The following is a 22301-nucleotide window of genomic DNA, read 5'->3' on the forward strand; positions in this document are numbered from 1 at the left end:
GAAAAGTGTGACGCAGTCTTTGAAGTACAATTTCTAAAATGAATGATATCGCTAGAGTTGACGCTTTCAGCTTCGTTACGCAAAAATTAAATTTTACACCCAATTTTAGTTCAAACAAGCTGGCTTAGTTTTTCTCATCATCTGCCAAATAATTTTTACCAAAAAAAATTTGACTGGAATCAACCAAAATTTTACCAAAAAAATCTGCGTCGCAAAGTGGCAAATGTTCAGGAACAGACCAGCAAGAAAATGTATCTGCCACATGCGACGCAGATTTTTTTGGTAAAATTTTGGTTGTTTCCAGTCAAATTTTTTTTGGTAAAAATTATTTGGCAGATGATGAGAAAAACTAAGCCAGCTTGTTTGAACTAAAATTGGGTGTAAAATTTAATTTTTGCGTAACGAAGCTGAAAGCGTCAACTCTAGCGATATCATTCATTTTAGAAATTGTATTTCAAAGACTGCGTCACACTTTTCTCGAAGAGATTTTTGTTGGGATATCAGTCGTTTTAGAAGTTTTAGAACACTGCTTTTTATACCAGTTTATAACAGAAATTCGGAAATTTGGCGAAATTTGAAAATTTGACGAAATTCGAAAATTTGACGAAAATCGAAAATTTGACGAAAATCGAAAATTTGACGAAATTCGAAAATCTGGCGAAATTTGAAAATTTGACGAAATTCGAAAATTTGACAAAAATCGAAAATTGACGAAATTTGACGAAATTTGAAAATTTGACGAAATTCAAAAATTTGACGAAATTCGAAAATTTGACGAAATTCGAAAATTTGACGAAATTCGAAAATTTAACGAAATTTGACGAAATTCGAAAATTTGACGAAATTTGACGAAATTTTAAAATTTGACGAAATTTGACGAAATTCGAAAATTTGACGAAATTCGAAAATTTGACGAAATTCGAAAATTTGACGAAATTCGAAAATTTGACGAAGAAAGTAATTCTCTATCTGCCACCATTCAAGAAATATCTCTAAAACCCCAATTGACCCACCCATTTCCAACTTTCGACATTTTTCACAAATGCCCTTCTTTTCTACTCGTAAAACTCTGAGACTTTGCCGAAGAAAGTAACCCTCTATCTGCCACCATTCAACAAATACCTCTAAAAACATAATTGACCCACCCATTTCCAACTTTCGACATTTTTCACATATGCCCCTCTGTTGTACTCGTAAAACTCTGAGACTTTGCCAAAGAAAGTAATTCTCTATCTCTCATAACCCAAAAAAATATTAGTCCTTTCATCCTACGCTCGAGTAGCTCAAAATTTGGTCACTCTAATCACTCTAGCTCAAACGAATCTGCCCAGATTTTTTTAATTATTTTTTTGTTCGAATCGTGTTACGAATACCTTTCATTTGATGGTTCGCACGCCTCTGTAGGTTTCAATACAGCTAAGCTACAGCCGAAAACGCGTTCCCGACCCTCGAAAACCACACTCAGAAACCACTTCGAGGCCAATAAAACAAAATTCTGGTTTTTCCTGGGGTAATGGCGTATCACATTTTCATTTTTATGCCCACCCTGAGGCTCCTGCAAAATTTCATGGTTTCCGAGATCGACCGTCGATAGATAGACAGATAGACAGATAGATAGAAACATACAGAGTAAGTTGAAAGATTTTGATTGTTTGGAAAACGTTAATTTGGTGCATTTTCTATCAAAATGACCAACTTCAAAACGATGTATCTCCGGCAATTTTAAAGTTACATAGTCGAGTGATAGCTCGTTTTGCTCGTATTTGAAGCGCGAATAAGATAGAATAGGATTTGTGGTGATACAGGCCAAAGTAAAGAAACTTAAATTCTCGCCTATATATAGTTGCCGCGTCTCAAAAAAATTTCTTCGTTCTTTTTTTGGAAGTTAGACTGCGTCAAGTCCTCCGCTATCGCTCCGGACATGATTTATCTTTTGTTGTACCGTCAAAATTGACATGAGAACAAAAGAAAATTTGAATTAGGTTTCTTTGGCGTCGGTATGTGTAGCAGTAGCTATAGTAAGTTTCGCATTAACATTGACTTAATGACATGACGAAAACCAAGGTTCTGAAAGAACAGGTTAAGACACTTACGAAGGCGGGTGAAACACAAATCTTGACAATTCAGACATGTATATTGTTTGAAAAGTCAACTTGAAAACAATTTTTTTTTGTTAAGTTGAAATCGTCATATAAAATTTTCCAAACCTAGTTGGCGCTACAGGAAAATTTTGATCACACCGCCTTCGTGATCAACTCGAAAGTGTCTTAACCTGTTCTTTCAGAACCTTGGGAATAGATCCTCTTCCAAGTGCAACATCGAAATGTCAATTGTCATCCACAACAGACAACATAACCAAACAATCTTGTTGACAAAATGTATAGACTGTTATGATCAGAGCGAGAAAACCGAAGACTAGTTATTATAACTTGCCTTGGGGTACTTGTCAAAGTATTTGCTTCTCTTTCAACGTGGTACGTTGAGAGCGAGAGGACAGAAAACCAGTTTATTTTAACTTGCCTTGGCCTTGGCAAGTACCCCAAAATATCTTTTTCTCTTTTATCGTAACACTATAGAAAAGCGTTGAGGTTATGGCTATGTGGATGACGTTTGACAGTAAACTGCACTTTGCACCTCCACTTGGAAGAGATCTATTGGGACGAATCTATTGTGCAGTTAATATAGTGGGTACTGAGTAGAAGTTGTATTGACTAGCACTGGTTTGATAGTTTTTTTTTAAATTCATTTGTCCCACATATTACAACAAACCATTCTAAAAATTCCTATTTTTATATATCAAACTTCGGCTACCAGACCAGCTACACCGGTTCTCACTTGAATATTTGAGATCATTTTTTATGAAATTTCATTTTTCCTACAATTCACTAATGTGACATGTCCCGTTTCTGCATTTAACTCTTCAAACATATCATGGACATAGCGTTAGCGGATTCCGTGGTTCCTCAATCACTAATTTTATTATTGTTTGCTTCGTTCGCGTTTCATTCATCAAACCATAGATCTCATCGGTTTACGAAACAGTGCAGTGACCATTTTGTGTGCAAACAACTAATCATAGCCAACCTCGCAAAAGCGGAATATTATTTAAATTCCTGCAAATGAGGAATTCAACGCTTTCATATTTATTGACTTCCAATATAAACATTTCACGGTTACTAAAAGTGTTTAATTCAATTTTATATGCTACTGCGGGACGAAAGAAAAAAATGTAAACACACGGGCTTCGCTTTCGCCCCTTCCGGTTTACATTTTTCTGTCACTTTCGGTCCTTTGGCTTACCATTTTCAACTTTCGTCCCCAGTAGGCAGCATATAATAGTATTTTGCATAACAAGGGGCGAAAGTAAAAAAATTCAAACGTGTGATGGGCGGCAATCACACGATTTGAATTTTTTTACTTTTGCCCCGAGTGATGCATACTATTTTTCATGTGACGGGGCCGAAAATGAGGGAGTTTCGATATTTTTCTCAGGTTTTCGACCCCTTACATGAAAATTTTTTTGAGTATCTGTTTTGGACGATTGATTTTAGGCACTTTCGAATGTAGCCCTCACTTCGTTCGGGCTACAACAAGCGAAATAACTATTTTATGCCAAATACTGCGGAAGATTTGTATTTTCGGCCCGCAAATACGCAAGCCCACGGGGCGAAAGTAAAATGATGACAGTGACATTTACTTTCGGACCAAGGCCTGAATTTTTTTACTTTCGGTCACCATTTGAGGACCGAAAATACAAACTTTCGCAGTGTTTGGCATAAAAAAACTTAATACCATACGCAACAAATTCGGCCTCCTCAATCGATTCCATTAGCATTTTCTATGTTAACTGTTTTCCTAAAAAATATTTCAAAAACTTCCCCTCTTTGCGAAGTTGGCTGTGTTTAATTTGAACACAATTTTTGGCATGCGATCGCACTGCCAGTAGTTAACCGAAGAGATCTACATCGAAACCATTTTACTTACTTATTTTACCTGACGACTGCCGAAACATAACGAACGGACAAAAAACATTTGCAAGGTTTTTAGATTATTTTGAAAAAATCATTTGTTTAGTATAACCACTGGCGAATATGCCGTCAATGCCCATATCCAAACCGTACAAATGTTTTTTTCTCGTCGCCAAATAATCTAGACGACGACATTTTGTATGCACAAATGTATGCGATGAGTGACTGTAAGTGACTTGGTAACATTGATTAAACTAAGACTTAACGGGCGATTTCGATTTAATTTAGTCGACGACATGCAAATCTCCCATTAAGTTAAATGATTAGGGAAAATCTTTGGCGTTTCTGTTGTTTTGGTTAAATAAATTTATTTGTTTCGTTCTTGTTATGTAAAGCGAAAGACGGACAATGTTATGGATTCAGTTATCATTTCACTGTCTGCAAGAGAGGAACGTTAAATTCCATATACTATAATAACCGCACCACCACCACTCTTGATAGTCTGTCAGCCATCAGATCACATAAATTACGAGACCTAACTTTCGGTTAAATTTGAGTTCATAGCCATGCCGACTTCCTATTATTATGAGTTAGATGTCTGGGAAAATACAGTTTTCGAACAGTAGAGTTTACGATAGACAATAGATCGTGTCACTCACAGCAACTAGCGCTTTCTCTACCAAAGACGAAAAATTTCAGTTTCAGCTATCTAAAGCGGTGAAGGACAGAAAAAGTTGCAGTGTCTGTGTCTACACTCTATTAGCAACAACAAAAAATTGAGTTTATTCAACGAAACAAGTGTATACGATGCCCCCGATGAGGGAATGGACATGTGTTGTTCACAAAATGGTCGACTACAAGTTCAAATTCGTGCTCAAAGTTCCAATAAACATTTACGATCGCTGTAAATAAAACACTCTGTTTGTGTATCTAACCAACACGTTCCTCATTATTATCGGAACGAGATGCTTCTGTTCAGACCGAGGAGGGGGAAGTCAGTAGTCGAGGAAACAAAATCGTTCCACAAATTCTACAGTCCACAATTAGGTTCCAATTACGTTCCATCGATTCAAACTTTGTTTCCAAATATTCCAATTAGTGGAACGTTATTCCAATAGCAGCGTTCGCCCCCCACCAAGACAATTTTCCCAGAAAAAGTTATTCCTTTTCGGGATACTAAAAAGTGATAAATGTTTAACGAAGAAACTAAAAATGGTTATGCAACAGCAGCATAAAATGCTCTTCAGAGTTTAAGAGTATTACAAACGAAAACAGTTCAACTGTTCAACTAAAAAAATCAAATATTCCACATAACAACTTCACAATAAAACAATAAACAGTCGGAATCGGTTTCCCCAAGTATACACTTAACGCCATTGAAACACCGGGAGTATGTGGCTGGCTTCTTGTGTATGCTTACATCTTAACTTACAAAATCATATTGATTCGAATGCAATGAATGTTTATTACAGCTACGTTTTTGTTGTTGAATCGGATCGAAAGGAAACTATGTACCAATTGTGCTACCACCCGTATACAACTTCAATGGTGATATTTGCTGAACATTACGGTTCTCCCGGTGAAGTACACGTTTTGATGTAATCAATTTTTGCTGGTTTGTTGTTGTTGCTGGTTTTTGTTTAAATTTTAGATTTCTATAAGGGAATAGGTTTCCAGTACAGTACGACGAGAAAATGGGAAAAGAATTACTTTTCTTGCTTCCTTAAATTCTTTTGCGAATTTTTTCCTTCTGCTAAAGTGGTTTCGGTTCGGCCATTACTTTTAACGCTTTTCAGAGAAACCTGAACACTCCATAAATGGCTGCGGCGTTTAAATGAATTGAGTTCATTTCAATGTTCTTCTAAGAGGCATTCAAACTGGGAACTAATCTATTTATGGTAGATGTAGTGTTTTTGTGAGCAGTTCGTCGGAGAAATGTTTAATTGATTTTGGTTAGTGTTGTAAGACCAGTTGGTCATAACGCAATACCTTACCTTACAAAAGGTAAAAATGTGAATAGATTTCTCACCCTATGACCCCTATGATGAAAGTTTAGCCAGAGCTGATTTCCGAAAAATAAAATTATCGACAAATTATGAAAGTGACGAAATAAGTTCCCGTTGGTTTTTGGCGCAAGATTTTAAAACGTCTTGTTGAATTCAAATTTTTTCAAAACTCTGATAAATCTAAAGGTGAACAAACTGTAAGAATTTTCAAAAATCACTTTTAAAACCGAAGACAACTTTCGCAACACATTCGATCTCCTAAAATTCGCATAAAATTGTCTTCAGATTAAATTAATTCTAAATTTTAGAATTTAAAATTCAGAAACTCGATAATGTCGTTGGATTTAAAAGGCACGATACAGATCATAACGAGTTAAAATTAACCAAAAAAAAAGTATGACATCAACCAGATTAAAACCAGTTTTATACAATAGTTTTTCGTCTATTTATTGAATTTGGGTGTGCCACATTAATATCAAAATTTTTATTAACTAATAGAGAGACTAACAAAAGCGTTATACACAATACAATGACACAAAAACGGCCGAGAAATGGTATACACGACGGACATATTTTTTGTTTACATTTTGTGCTCGTATGTTTTTGGCAAATGTCATCTATAAACAAACAGTTTCAGTCTTGCATAGAGAAAGATCTAACGAAACTACCGAGATCCCACCTCTAACTCTAGCTACACATAGCGACGCGAGTGAAACCTAATTCAAAAATTTCTATTTCAAACTTAACCGATAAACAAAATAAAAGTTTGAATTTGGTCAACTTCGCATCGCTATGTAGAGTAAAACGATTCGACCATTTGTTGATATCTTAAGTATAGTTTCCACTTAAAAAGAGCACTCCGTTTAGCCTCCGTTTACATGACAGTTGTAAAAGAGAACAAAGGAACTGTCACGCAAACGGAGTGGAAAGTGAATTTATTTCAATTTTTTACACCGTTTACGTGACAGTTCCTTTGTTCTATTTTACAACTGTCATGTAAACGGAGGCTAAACGGAGTGCTCTTTTTAAGTGGAAACTATACTTTAGTTCTACATGTCAATTTGCCTACACCTAGACTCGGTTATGACACCGTCGAATTGATCACGAAGTCAATAACAGCAAAATTATCTAGTGGCTCCCCCACTGACCGTCTACACCTGCTCTTTCAAAACCTGCAATTACCCTATGTGATCCGACAACAACGCCCTAACAAGAGTTTCTATCCATTTCTGCGCCACCCTACTCATAAATGTGGTCACTACGTATACACGTTTTATTGTTTACATAACATTATCGTAACCTTAACCTTCATCGCACGATTAATATACAAATCCCACGAACCGAAGTTGTAAACAATTCCGTAATATTCGGTTGGCAAAATGAAATTTATAGCCAGATCTATCTATCTGTACTTTAACTCTATACAATACAATAATCATCAAAAAACACAGAGTTATCAATGAGTGTGATGGTTGTAGGCTTATGAGTTACTACTGTGAATGGTAAATGGTTTGCATAAATTAAACATTAAAATACCGAAAAAAATAGACAAAGATTTTCAATAAAAGAAGAAACAAAACGGATAACTAGAGGGCGATATGTGAGACCCGGACGATGCATATTTTTCTTGTTTCTAATATGATGCGTTACCTAACCTAGGATTACGATTGTTAGAATTAAATGTTCGTGTGATGTACATCACACCTGAGGTATCGGAATGTTTGCTTCCACTGGCACTGACAGCAGAGCTGTCAGATTTAGGAGCCAGCTTGTACCATGAACTTACAGTGAACGACATCTCAAATGTCTCACTGTCATTTTTTTCAGAGAATGTCGTTGTGAATTTGCAATGACACAATAAAATTCTCAGAAAAATTTGACAGTGAGACATTTGAGATGCCGTTCACTGTACGTCGGTTTGACATAATTTCTCATTAAACACTGGAGAGTATCAAACTCGGGAAAGGTTTATTTCGATACTGGATGACAGGGTATTGCGTAGACATTGTTTTTAATTTTCAAAGTCCTACTCATCGCAAACGTCGCAAACTTATTAGTCCAACAAGTGGTACGAGTCTATAACGGTCGACTGGTCGTGTTTATATTGATTGTTATGCTGATGGGAAATCTTCTGTGTAATTTGATAGCGAAATATCAACATTTCGTGGGTCACCTAATCGAAGTGAAATTTGCTTTTCGCACTAGAAAATGATTTCTTTGAAATATAATTGGTTATTTATGACATCGAGTGCGAAGTACTTTGTTAGACTCTAGATGTGTAATTATGACAAGAGGTTGCAGGAAATATGTCATGTATACAACAGAGGCATCTAAAGTATGCAAACTTTGCACATTATGATGCTGTTGTTTTACGCGCTCGTCCGACATCTGTTGTATACAACAACACCATGAACAATCAGAGCAATTTTGAGAATTATTTCACCAAATTTTACCACAAAAATTTGGTGAATATTTTAGTAAAATCTGGTGAAACATTTCTCAATATTAGGCCTTGATTTGCATTGTACATTTTACAAGGCTAGTACAAAGTTTCTGAGACTCTACAAAATGCATGAAAAAGTCTGAAAAATTAGACATCAGGTTTGCATCAACCATGAAAAATATTTGACAGATGGCTCATACATTTTCTGGCAACGTTTTTCAATTTTTATGCATGGGCACCACTCAAGCAACCTAACTGCATTTGTTAAAATTAGTAAACAGTGCATTATTTGACAAACAAATAAGTAAGTTGATATTTTGACAGCGTCGAAAAGAAGTTGGTTTGCTAGGTAGAGTGTTGGCATGGGTCTATTTTTCAAGCATTCAAGTACTCATCTTATGTATGTGCCGAAAATAGCTAATTCGAATTTACTCACTGAAGTCTGTGATGGTTGCTGTAATATAAAATTTGAATAGCTATGCATACAAAGCGGTCGTATATAACGTCGTAGTACCTATGACATTATATCCATCCATGGTTTTATTCATTTTTTTTTCTTTTACTTCTTTAACACAAAACACTTAATCATACCTATCATTTAGCCAAATTTTGAGAGTTTTTTTTGTTAAATTAATTTATTTAATTTTATGATCGTAGATGTGTAGATCTCGTATCGTACGTTGGTACTTACAAAATAGTTTGAGGTATCGTACATGTTATGAATTTGAAAAACAATTTTTTTTTACCAACAGCAGACGAAATTATAATTTGAAAATAACATCGTTAAAAAAATGAGTAGTAAACAAACGCCAACCTTGTGTTATCATTGTTGTGATTGAAACAATTGAATTATTGTGGATTGTTTGTTATGTTGAATGCGGACGCATAGAAATGTATTTACTATATTCGTAATATAAACATGTTTTTACGTACATGTATGTAATGAGTTTAGGTTCATAGACATGAAAACCATTTTCCGTAAAACTTCAAACGAAATTCTCTGTGGACTTTTGAGATCGTATATAAACAAACAGAGCATAGATAACGACAACATAGTCTGGCAATTAGTCTCTTTTTTATGAAAAGCTTAAAATGGAATTCAAAAAACAAAATAAATTTCGTATGCAAAATTGCGACAGGACAGGTGGGTCAGTTTCTTTTCTTTTTTTAAAATTGTCAATATGGCATTGGGCCACAGATAAAACTCAAGGGAATTTTCATTCATTGTGAGTAACTTAATGTCGTCGTTAATAAAAACCGTAGATGGACAATGATGAAAGATGAAAGACATTTGCATTCCTAAATGGCCTAACCTATTACATTATGTTGCTGTTGTTTTCGATTAAAAATATTTGGAATTAATAAAACTAAACTCTTGAGCATGGCATCATTTTCAACTGTTTTAACCTACTTTCGTTTGATAATTTGTCGACCTACGTCGTTCAAATTGTCGCTATTTTTAAGGGCATCTGTATTGGTTGCTTCATTTCTCTATCTTCAAATACTGGAAATAACAAAAAAGAATCGTGACAGTTGTTGAAATGCAATTTTGCATTTCGCGTGAAAACCTCACGCAACGATACAATTATGCTGAAAACAAACGAGGCATTCAAAACGTGTTTTGGTCCTTGTTTTCATGACGAAATTGTCGCAACTGTCAAATTAAGTTAGAAATTTCTCTATCGAAAATTGCGATTGCTGCATTTGTCAATGAAAACTAGGACCAAAACACGTTTTTAATGTCTCGTTTGTTTTCAGCATTAAGCTGATTACTTTATCCATTTTGTAAGTAATGCGGGGCGAAAAACTGGAAAAAAGTTAAAGAAAAACGCAAAAACTAGTAATTGTATGCGTTAGTTGCTTCATATGACCACGGTTAACTTTACTCTGTTGTGATATGATATGACTCGTTTCAAAAAAAAGGAAGGAACCAATACTCTCTCTAGCAAACAAACTCTCTTAAAAAATCGAATTAGGGTGTAACATAAGTTTGAGAAACTATGCTTCTTCATAAGGCTTAAAGTGAACAGACTCACGAATCGTAAACAATTGGCAGAGTTTCTCAATCGTTTTTACCACCTTAATAAATGTAGTTTGTTTGCTAGAGAGGGTATTGAAGGAACTCTATTTCTACAAAAACGATGGAAACACTATAATGGCAGCTGCCAAATAGACGAAAGAGAAAGAAATATTTTGACAAGTACACTCACGGAATTTTGAAAACCGACACATTTTCTGTTTCTGTGTTTTACTTGAGTTTCTGATTTCTCCATATAAAAATACATGCAAAATTCACAAAAAACCAGTAAAACACAGAACAGAAAATGTGTCGGTTTTCAAAATTCCGTGAGTGTACCCCAAGGCAAGTTATAATAAACTTGTCTTAGGTCTTCTCCCTCACATCATAACATGTTGAAAGAGAACCAAATAATTTGACAAATACCCCAAGGCAAGTTATAATTAATTGGTCCTAGGTTTTCTCGCTCTGATCATAACACTCTATTTTGTATGAAAAATGTTTCCAGATTTTTTTACAGTGCCAAAATTGGTTTGATACACTGTCCCGTTTCAGTACTCTACTTAGAGTACCATTCATGCTTGAAGTGCGTTGTAAAGGCACATATCTTTGTCTGTAACAGATTTGATTGTGTTTCCACCGCAACGATTTTAACCGCAACACTGTAGTTCCAAAGCATGGCTTCTAGGTTGGGTCAATTTTGTATGACAATTGAACACTTGTTTTAAGATCAATTGCTGCTCGCTTTTTCGATTATTTTTTGGATTCTGAACTGAAGTCTAGTCTAGTCCTCCGTGTATGTGGCAGTTGTCATTTCAAACAATGTGCTCTGTTGTACGAAATGCCAACTGTCATGTACACGAAGGGACGGAGGCAAAACGGAATGAAAACGGATGACTGTAAATTCAAACTAACGACCAAACATATTTCGTTTCTTCAATGACTTAAGTGTCAAGAATGTCAACAATGTCAAAAAATGAAAGGTGTATACGAGAGTAACCAGAGTAACTGACCACCAGAGAGATGCTAATATGACGACTGGGTCGTTTCGAAGGAAAGAGGGAATCTGTCGAATGACAGTTGGGTTTTTGAGAGAGAATTCAATACATTTTCTCTCAACTAATTTCAAAATCATTCGACATATTACTTCAATCCGTCGAAATGACCCAGTCGTCATATTATGCTGAAAACAAACGAGACATTGAAAACGTGTTTTGGTCTTAGTTTTCATTGACAAATGCAGCAATCGTAATTTTCGATAGAAAAATTTCTAACTTTATTTGACAGTTGCGACAATTTTGTCATGAAAACAAGGACCAAAACATGTTTTGAATGCCTCGTTTGTTTTCAGCATGCATCTCTCTGCTGACCACTCATGTGCGACATGTGCTATCGCTTGTTCTTTCTCTCGAATAAATCTTTCGTACTTTGTCATTATTGACATATCGACTGTTAAAGCTTTGACAAGTCAAGAATATTTTCATCCGTAAAATGAAGCGATTGTAATTTTTTCGACATATGATGTTCTAGACTTTCGTTCAGAGTCCGAAGAGAAATCTAAGAATCGTCTGAAATTCTAATTTTTTTTTTCGTACCCACCTAAATGAACAGTCAAATATGAAATATCTAAACGAAACAAACGCAGAGTCTATCTACTATGGTTAGAGTAGATCCAAATCCAAATATTTTCTATGTTAGCGCATGGAAGTGAGAGCGCTATGCTTCCACAATAAATTTCAATAGCAAGAGTATATTTCAAAATTACTTGGGAGCTACCGAGTCCTAGGTAAAATTTTTGTTCCGTTATACGAACTAAAATTATACTTTTCTACCGAAATTAAACGAGGAACTCGGAGATGTGACTGTAACCCTTGCTGTCGATGAACACATGTTCCGAAACGATCAAGTACTACTTTCTCAAGTTTTCCCACTTTTTCCATATTTTCTTAAATTCTCCGAATTTTTGTGCGGTAAAATTGAGAAAATCGTGTTACGTACAAGTGTATCAGGACTCATCGGATTTCTCCATTGCATGCTTATAAATATAAAACTCGACAATTTGTTGATGCACCCTTCCAATTAAGGTGTGTCGGTGTAATATTACCGTTATATAAAACTAACAAATGTTTGCTTTAAAAACTCGTCATCTCGAGCTTTATATTGAAAGTTCAAAATTTGTATAAAAAAAAATCTCGAAAAGAAAATAACGAACGGAAATAGCAATGTGATTAAATTCGTATTTTATCGTAAAAAATTTCTCACAACATAAATTTGTAAAAGAATGGTTGATGATGTCAGCCAGGTGAGCTTAAAAAAGCTAAAAAACATTTAAATTTAAATTTTTGATCAAACCCAGAAGTGGATTCATCGCTAATTATAGAATCGTTAGAAACAAGAACTACGACGTTTTTCAAAAAGTTAATGTAATAATTCACCTCCTCTTCTCGTTTTCGATTTTCGAATTTTGTTTTGTTCTTTATTATTGCGCGCAAAAGTGCCACGTAAGCTAAGCTATCGAGAAAAAAAAATTGTTTTGTTAAAGACCATGGTCAACACAAGTGACTCAAGTTTCACAACCAGTCTGTTCACATTTTAGATCATCATGTTTGGTTGTACTAAAAAAACACAAATACCAATTCGATTACAGACAATCAAATATTATAGTTATGCCAGGTTGTGAATAACATATTTTTAACATTAAACATCATCTTTAAAAGGTATTTTTCCCACCTAGGTGTCAATCGTCAGTTTATCAAACCATAACGACATTTACTCAAATTATGTTGTGTGCGCGTATTGTGGAAAAGTACGGCGTATGAATACTAACAGCATATGTCATTTCAATGGGACAAATGGTGGAAATGGAAGTTCATGTGTGAAATTTGTTGATTCGAGCCGAAGACGACGATGTTCACATAAAGAGTTTTTTTTCATCGTTTGTCCCATTGAAATGTCTCATAAGGGAAGTCATTTCTTAATGAACTTAAAGCTTAGAAAAGCTCATGCTGATGAATAGAATGAATAGCGGGTCGGGTGTTTGTTAAGGTTAAGGCTTAGTTCTTACTGTTTTCACACAATTAATGGCTTGACTTTAACGCACTAAAAGCAGATAATTTCTCCAAGAGAAACTTTCGCTAAAGATACAAAAATTAAAGCATCAAATGACTTGTCATATCAATAAAAAGACCAGTGTCCCGCGGGACTTTGGGTTATAAGGCCACGGTTTGAAACTTATGTCAAATTTGTTTCATTACCCGATACGAAACAAATTTTTCGTTACCCAGCGCTAGAAGGGCTAGAACAAAGTTAGCCGCATAGTGTATCTCGACAACGACATATCGTAGAAAATCCAAATTAGCGTCAAAATGAAGAATGAAATTGAAGAATAAAATTTTCGTTGCCCAACAGGTCGAATTTCCAACTCGTCAGGAACGTCCAACCAGCCAACGAAAATTATATTTTTCAATTTTGATCTTCATTTGACTCCAATCCCTTCATTTTGACGCCATTTTGGATTTTGTAAGATGTGCCGTCGGCGAAGTATACACTAGGGCTAACTTCGTTCTAGACCTTCGAGCACTGGATAACAAAAGGCGTTGTAACAATATGGTTTCAAATTCAAACTCGTGTCCTTATGAGGGACTCGAAGTGCTGTGGGACACTGGTCCATTACTGTGTACATCTGCATAAATCATGCTTAACCACAACACTGTCCTAGCATGAACAATGAATTGACAGGTGTCAAATTTGAAGTCTTTAGTGATAAGAGCATAAAGAGCACAAAAGAAACACAGTGACTACTGTGATTTCTGCAGCCTCCTAATATTTTCTATGTCCATGCTAGGAGTAGTGCTATGACTTAACTTAAAAAATTGTCAATTTAAAGGCCTTCATCCCACATGGCACAATTTTACTTCGAAATACCCGAGCCCCGACAGTATACCATTTCATTGTACTGAAGAACTAATGTCTTCACCTGTTGTTCCTCACACATTGTACATGTTAACGAACGTGCGAGCAGCCCATTAGCTTGACATGGTTAATATTTTCGCACTTTGTTTTTCTTCGACGGTGGATGGATGGAAGGAGACGATGATCTAACAAAAAAATTATTTCATCAAGAAATCCGACTTGGATGGGGTCCGCAATAATGTTCGTGTAGCTCAACAAATTCAATTTGAATTTTGTGTTCACAAAATTTTCACGTCACCATTTCCATCTCTAACATTTTTATTGCTAGACGAGAGTTAAAGCGTCTAACCTTGATACCTACCATACATACACACATTCACGTCGATGGTCGTTGTTTGTTTCAGCAATTACCACATTCTGAATAATATTTTCTCGACGTTTTCGTATATCCAAACCGAATTTGTGTACGATTTACGGGCCGCCGTTTAGTTATAATTTTTGCGCTTTAAAGAATAGAAAGAAAATCGAAACAAGGAAAGACACGACGATGTTCGCTCGGTAAAAATTGTGCATCATGCAGAGTGAAAGTGACCGTTTGATTTTGTAAAATTTCAAATTTTTTCCGTTCCAGACACGCGTTTGTATTCGTACTGTTTTGGGTGTCAGTGTGTGCTCAACAGTATCATCCTCAGAATGTTTACTCCTCCAACTACTATGAGGACACCCGTAATTCCTTCAATTCGAAGGGAGTGTGCACCATCAACGGTGAAGTGTTTTATGGAATCGATTGCTGGTGCTACAGTAATGCAACAACAAAAATCATCCAAAGTCCAGTGGAAAAATTAAAATTCCTTTTGTTCCCTTCGCAGGCAATAAGATCGGAACGGTGTTCATAACAACGCTCATCATTCTGCTGATCATTGTGTTCTTCATCAACGGTTGCATATGGGCGTGTCTCATCCACTGTTACAGATCGTTTTGCGGACGACGAGATCGAGATGACGAAATGTTTGACATTGGCAGTTTACGATCGTCCATGCGAAGGGCTTCGATGAGAAGGAGTGGCACGGATATTAGCTAAGTTATTCGGTGGGAGAATTCTTTTTTGCAGATTTTTTGACCTTTTAAAATTCTTTGAATATTTTGTAATCTGAATGCGGTAACAGTGATGTCCGTCGGGGACATGAACGTGTGGTACGATTCCACTGTTTTACAATGTTTACATTAGATTTTACGCGCTATTCTTTTCAAATTCATTTTCGTCCCCCCACCCACCGTACAAAAAACAATCTGCTGTGGCAGCTATGGATGCCACATTATTTTAAAAATTCTGCAAAAAGCTTCCATCTGCAAATTGATGCTCAAAGCGATGGTGCATAAAGCTGACGAATTTTTAACTTTTATTTAAACATTTAAAAAAAAGAATTTCAGGTTACATCATGCTAGTAAGTGCTTATCACTGCCTCTAAATTGATTTTTTAAATATTTTATATTCAAAATCAGTGATTTTTACAGTGAATTATTCCCAGTGTTCATTTAAAATAAACGAAAGCTTCTCTTTCATCTACAAAAGCTCATTATTCGGATTTTTTTTTTTAAGAACTCCGAAAACCATCTCCGTTCCGAATTTCTTTCAAATTTTGTTAAAAATAAAAAATTTCGATTCTTTTTACAAAAAGTTTCGATTTTTGAATTGAAAGCTCAAGCATACTACCAGTGATTTTCGTTAAAAGTAAGCCAAATTTAAATAGCGACAGTTTCACTTTCTCACTGATCTAGTATTTGGTTACGTGGCTCGTTTGTGTTGGCAATATAAAACGAGACAATATGTTGGTTTGTTTACGTGTTTACGTAAAACGAGACAACAAGAAATTGTGCAAATTAAGTGGAGGGGGTAGACATGTCTCTCATCGATTACTTCATCACCAAATTAAGTTGGAATTTCGTTAAAAATAATTTTATTTATGTTACACGTTGACCCATCTGGTTTACCTTGTAATAATTTCGGTCATTGACTCGTCAGTCGTCAGCCATTTTTCTTTCTCTATTTTCTCTCTCTCTAATTTTTTGTTTCTAGTTTTAAAGTGGGCATTTAAACGTAAACGTTCAAGTGTCTTTAAAAATGTTTTGACAGTGGGGACGAGGTTAACGTGTTTTCTACTTAGTAGTATGCGTCAGTTACGTGTTTAAATTTCTCAAAATCTAGGTTAAAGTAACGTAAGATCGGCATTTTCCATTGCTCTTTTCTAAAATGTGTTCAGCGTTAATGAAAAGAAGTGAGAGAGCAGCTAGACTCGCAGTCAATCCGGTTTTGAAAATAGTTCATCCGTTTACTTGACAGGTAAACAAAAGCTAGTTAATTAAAATGAATTTTTGAGGAAGAACTGTCAAGCAAAACAGATGCAAAATTGAATTATTTTCAATTTTTCATTTGTTTTGCTTGCTTTACAAGCTGACAAACGATGTGCTTTTTGATGAACGGATTCACTGCGATTCCTCAAGTTTTAGCTTCCTTATTAACGATTCTGAGTGCTAAACGGAGCGATAATATACTTCTCTGTGAGCTTGTGAGCTTATGTCGAAATTCAGTGGCTCATTCGTTCATTCTCTTGCTGTTCGTTCAAAATTTATTTCGATGAACAATTTCATATCTACCCACTGAATCAAGAGGTGAGGATGAGCATTGATGAACATTTTATGTGTGTTCGAACATTCGTTCATTTTAAAAATGAATTTTAACGGAAAATTTCTCACCTCTCACCTCAATTTATGTTCCCCAAAAATGCGAATAACAAAGAGAACAATGGAATGTGCCATAAAGTCAATAGTGTAAACCGCCATAAAATTAACAAAAAAATGTTTTATTTTTCTGATTTACACAATTCATTGATTGCTCGCTAAAAGACACCAACAACATTATAAAGTTAACGACACATTTCAGCCAAACGAAATATTTTGTTTGAATAAATTAAAATTTAAAATTTAGAAATAAGAGTACCTTCAAACAGACAAAGATACGACGATGAGAAACAGCAAACAGTAAATATATGTTAAGTTGCCATTAACCAAAATACACCGATCAATGGAAGCAATATTTACAGAAAAAGTACAATTTAGATGATGTAAGGATTCGTTTTTTGTTAGAAAATAAAGAAATATATTTTAAGTTTTTGAATGTGAAATGTTTGCGTTTTGAATTAGTTAGTGACACCAGCATCAACATCAATGCAACGTTAAGGTAAAACAAATTTACTTAGATTGGGAAATCAGTCAGCTCAGTACACTGGAAAGGGCCCGAAATTGTTGGTGAATATTTCCAAGACCATATTCAGTTCCAGTACGCACGATATCCCTTGAACCGAAGTGAAAACCTTAAAAAAGGAACGAAAATTTCTCTCTGTTGACAGGACCTTTTATTGTGAATTTGATCTACTCAATTTTCTGAAAATTTGCCAAAAGAATTTGGTTTTTAAAGTTTCTGATAGTTTGACAGTGTCTGAAGCTACACTTAGCAAAACCCGAGTTTGCCATACATTTGTTTGTTTGGCCCTTTCTAATTGTTTTTAAATGTCAAACTTGCGAAAGCTCTGCAAGTTTGATGATTGAAATAATGCAAACAATTGGAAAAGGCCTGAAAACAAAAGAATTTTATGTCAAACTCGCGTTTCGTTATATATGTATAGCACGAAAACAATCCAACTTTTGCATTTAGACTCTTCTTCTTGGTTTCCTGTTCTCTCTCATTTGCCAGTTGAAATAGCATACGAAACGAGATAAAGTAGAGAAACGGAGAGAAACAGCACAGTGGAGCAGCACCGAAAACTTACTGAATTCCCCTAAATTTAACGAAAAAGTTCTTCGTTAAATTTCAGTAAATAAAATTCCCCATCATAGACCACGGCTTTTCCTATAAGAATATTTGACCAGGGTCTAACATTGAAATTATTTCTTTAAATTTCACTAAATTTGGTGAATTTTCTAGTGAAATTCGGTGAAATTTAAGGAAATAGTTGTCAATATTGACATCACATTTTGCAGTATTGAGTGCCTGTTTTCCCCATGTGATCGTCGCAGAGCTTACTGCTATCATTTCTCCAACTGAAACTTCGACTCCACCTGATTTTGTTTTAAATATTTCGACGGCTGGAACATTCGAATTCTTTCCGAACAGTTCTACAGTTCTCTCCTCATTTAAGACTTTACCTGTACAATGTTTTCGATCATAGAACAGTAGGACCCTAGTCTTCAAGATGTTCTCCAACAGACTCATCACCATAAGATTCAATTGGTGCTCGTGTCTACGTTGGCCTGTGAAGACGAAGAGTCCCATCTTAAAATTTTATCGAAAAAATAGAGTTCGTAACAGAATTGGCGCTACTTGTCTGATGCTAAATAACTGATCAGTTAAGATTTGCTAGGATGAGTCATGTGCAAAATGAATGGACCCAGCCCGTACTAATTGATACCTGAGTTCTAAAATGTTCTAAAAAAATTGGTGTGGTGAATGAACACACAAGAACACTAAATACTATTGTAAACACCACACAGGTATCATTGTTGTAATACGTAATAAATGTTACAATGTGTCTAGCTATTGCCTAAGGTAAGGTAGATCTACGTGGTCTACGTGCGACATAACAAAGTTTTTTTCATTAAATTTTTCACTTTTTTCCTTCACACCAATAGTGACCAATAAACACTATTAGACAAACAGCCCAATGTGTAACACACATTATGTGATGTGCATGTAGAGTGGTTTTACAACACACATTCATCAACAGATTCGCTGACGACACCTCCATCTCCACTCCATCGTCGTCGTCTCGAAAGCCGAAACCTTGATTCGCTATATATCGACGTGTTGTTTGCGTTAACAATTACCACATTTTCGATTTTTATTTTCGTTGAGTTACACTCATCCAAACTAATCTCAAGAATATGATTATGCTACACAGCGGATAGGCTTCAGTATGTTTTTTACACCATAAAAGAATAGAAAGAAAAACGCGCAAGACGAAGACGCAGAAAAAGCAAGAAACACACAACAGACAAACGAAATGTTAACTCGGTAAAAATTGAAAACTTGAAAAAGCTTCGGTGGCGCATTTCGATTTTAATTTCGTTGTTTGATTTAAATTTTTTTATTCAATTATTTTCAGTTACATCATCGTGATCTCGATAGTACTGGCATCGGTGGCTGGTCAACAGTATTCCAATTCCTATTCCAATTACTACGAGGACACCCACAATTCGTTCAATTCGAAGGGAGTCTGCACCATCAACGGTGAAGTATTTTATGGCATCGATTGCTGGTGCTACAGCAACAAAGTCGGTACGGTTTTCTTTACCATTTTGATTGTCCTGCTGGTGGTGTTCTTCTTCATCAACGGATGCATTTGGGCGTGCATCATTCAATGCTACAAGTCGTTCCGTGATCGAGGGAATGGGGATGATGATTTTAGAGATATTGGCAGCATACGATCGTCGATAAGGACGAGGTCGTCGATGAGAAAGAGTGATATTGAGACGCCGATTAATTAAAGTGGATGATTTGGGGAAGGTGTGGTGTCGCAGTTTCATTGAGTGTTCAAATTTTTAGTTTTTTTTTTACTCTCTTTTGTTAGAAATTAAATTTTGATTTTTGTGCTATTGTGTTCGGTATTATATAATATTATGAAGAGAACTTGTTTTGTTGAAGTGGTTTGATGAAATCGACGAATGAAATCATCGTTTCAATTAAATTTTTTTGTTTATTTGTTTAAACGAGCTAACGCACCGAAAAAATTTCAGATTTGATTTTAGCAATTTGTAAAACTAAAGTTTAGTGGGAGTATGCTACCTATCAATTTACATCGACGTGTCGATTCCAGACGAAGAATCTCCGAATTTTTTTTTCAAATAAATTTTTTTTTAGGAATTTTGTTTGTGCATTTAAGGAATAATTTTTAAGAGTATTCGCTATACAAAAAAAGAAAAAAAAAATTAGAAGAAAATAGCGTTTCTGTGACAGTCGTTACAGTTCAAATTGAACGCATGATGTCACCATTCGATTTGATGAAAAAATAAATTTTATTTGAATTTTACGAAATTGATTTTTGACTTTTTCTTCTCTTCTCTTTCACCAACAAAATCTTGTCCACCATTGGCTCCAAGTAGAACGTGCTTTAGGTGATTTTTTTACGAAAAGGTTTGTACGTCTCTGTTAGCTGTTTCGAATGAACTGAAACCACTTGGAAGATCTAAGACGGTGCATCGTTTAAATAAAGACTCATTACACGCTTGCATTTTTCACCTGTCCTTTCCTTTCTTTATATTTTCCAAGTAAAATGGAAATCACTCAAAAAGGCCCTTAATTGCTAAAGGTGACGCAAGTTCTTGTGGCTTCACTTACAAAAATAACTGTTATTGCTAGTCATGACACCCGCTGCCTTTGAACTCAAACAGTTTAACGAAGTTTTTACTCAAGAAATGCAAATGGCAGATGCTTCGGCTTTCTTATCATTCCTTAAAAAGGGTGTGGTTTCTTCAACATCTGTCATTTGTGACGTAGTTTTTTTTGTAAAATTTCATTGTTACAAATTTTGAGTTGAGATGGAGAATTTAGTAGCATCTATAGATCTATGTGCTGCTTTCGGAATTCTGTGAGGTGTGGTCCCGGATCACTGGGCATACACTCAGAGCATATAATTAATCAGAAACAACATTCCTGTACAATTGAGTTACAAACAATTTTTTTTTTTTTTTTTATCGATGAAGAACCTAATTATAAGACACTTTGTCTCGTATCATATGCCAAAAAAAGTTAAAAATTTTTTTTATAAATCATTTTGAAAGTCATTGAAAACACGAAAATTGGAACAGGAAGTCAACATCGAGGGAATTCTAGACTCGGCTCCCGTATGATTTTGCATATTTAAATTAAGTGTCCACTCCACTCAACAAAAAGTACTCCGTGAGAGAGCCGTGAGAGAGCGAGCTGTCAAATAAACAATTCAATTTTGTCTCTCACACGGAGCACTTTTTTGGTAAGAGGAAACTAAGCATTACACTAACACACTCCAAGCTACATGGTAACCTGCAGCACTATCTCAATTTTTATCTTCTAAAAAAAGTAAAGAAAATTGCTCGAATTACCTCTTGCCACATAAAACCAATTGCCTTTCCCAGTATTGGTATCGGGGGCAGTATCAGGGCGCCTCATATTGCCAATGCGTGTCTGGGCAGTACTGGATATTTATGGCCTTATACTAGACCGCAAACAAACGAGTAATTTGTGCGTTGATGGGATCGACAACTGTGCTACGTTTTCCATTGTTTAGTCTGTGGTGAATATCTGATTACAATGGAAAACAAAGCTTAGTTGACGATCCCATCATCGCACAAATTGTTCGTGTATCTTCGGCAATAAAAGTTTCGTTGAATTGATCGTTTCAGAAAACAACTGTGTGGGATAAAATGTCGTCATTACAATCTCGCCAAGAATGTCTTACCTATAATGTCTTTGGTATTTCGTCGTACATTTGTAGAATTGGTTTTTAGCCACATTAACACACTGGTATTAACATCTAAGCTACAGTTATGTAAAAAGTCTGCATTTCATCTGCGCATTAAGACGAATATTGTTTACCTTGTAAATCAATGTTGTTTGAATAATCAAGTGTCCGCAACAACTTGTTTAAGCTCTGACAAAAGCTGAATGGAAATTTTTTATTTATTTATTCGAAGAGTAGGTTTTAGTGTGAGACCGAAAATTCAAACTGAAGGATTCTTCAACGAAATTACGGTCAGAATTCTCCAGCAACATTACTTGACTCTAGTATCGTACTAACTGTGCACGTGCGCGAACAGCGAAATAAAATTCTCACTGTCGTTAATCGAGAATCAACCACCGCAACGGCCTCTCGATTTCTAAAACGATTATTGTAATTCCTACGGTGGGTGCCATTAAATTGCAC

The 22301-nt window shown here is 35.4% G+C and overlaps 2 protein-coding genes and 1 long non-coding RNA gene across 3 annotated transcripts in view; 2 read left to right on the top strand and 1 right to left on the bottom strand.

Annotated features, from left to right (window-relative positions):
• The window catches only part of LOC119077451, a 123502-nt gene that overhangs the window by 18194 nt on the left and 83007 nt on the right, over positions 1 to 22301 (bottom strand). Inside the window, exons 2-3 of the long non-coding RNA XR_005087796.1 lie at positions 7044 to 7050; positions 2061 to 2088 (exon numbers count right to left, since the gene is read on the bottom strand). This is a non-coding gene — a long non-coding RNA (uncharacterized LOC119077451). The remainder of the gene's footprint in view (positions 1 to 2060; positions 2089 to 7043; positions 7051 to 22301) is intronic.
• On the top strand, positions 14585 to 15913 carry LOC119077439. Its single transcript, XM_037184655.1, has 3 exons — positions 14585 to 14904; positions 14978 to 15147; positions 15216 to 15913. Exons 1-3 carry the CDS (start codon positions 14894 to 14896, stop codon positions 15425 to 15427), a joined length of 393 nt encoding a protein of 130 aa, XP_037040550.1. The 5' UTR covers positions 14585 to 14893; the 3' UTR covers positions 15428 to 15913.
• On the top strand, positions 19136 to 20257 carry LOC119077438. Its single transcript, XM_037184654.1, has 2 exons — positions 19136 to 19414; positions 19506 to 20257. The coding sequence occupies exons 1-2, from the start codon at positions 19404 to 19406 to the stop codon at positions 19885 to 19887; spliced, it is 393 nt and encodes a 130-aa protein (XP_037040549.1). The 5' UTR covers positions 19136 to 19403; the 3' UTR covers positions 19888 to 20257.

This window comes from Bradysia coprophila, unplaced genomic scaffold (genome assembly GCF_014529535.1).
Source record: "Bradysia coprophila strain Holo2 unplaced genomic scaffold, BU_Bcop_v1 contig_235, whole genome shotgun sequence".
Classification (NCBI taxonomy): Eukaryota; Metazoa; Arthropoda; class Insecta; order Diptera; family Sciaridae; genus Bradysia; species Bradysia coprophila.

What these genes read in the sequence shown, in the direction of transcription:
- LOC119077439 (XM_037184655.1), top strand. An exon ending in AATCGATTGCTGGTGCTACA is followed by an intron (nt 15,148 to 15,215) that starts GTAATGCAACAA and finishes TTCCCTTCGCAG; the next exon opens with GCAATAAGATCGGAACGGTG.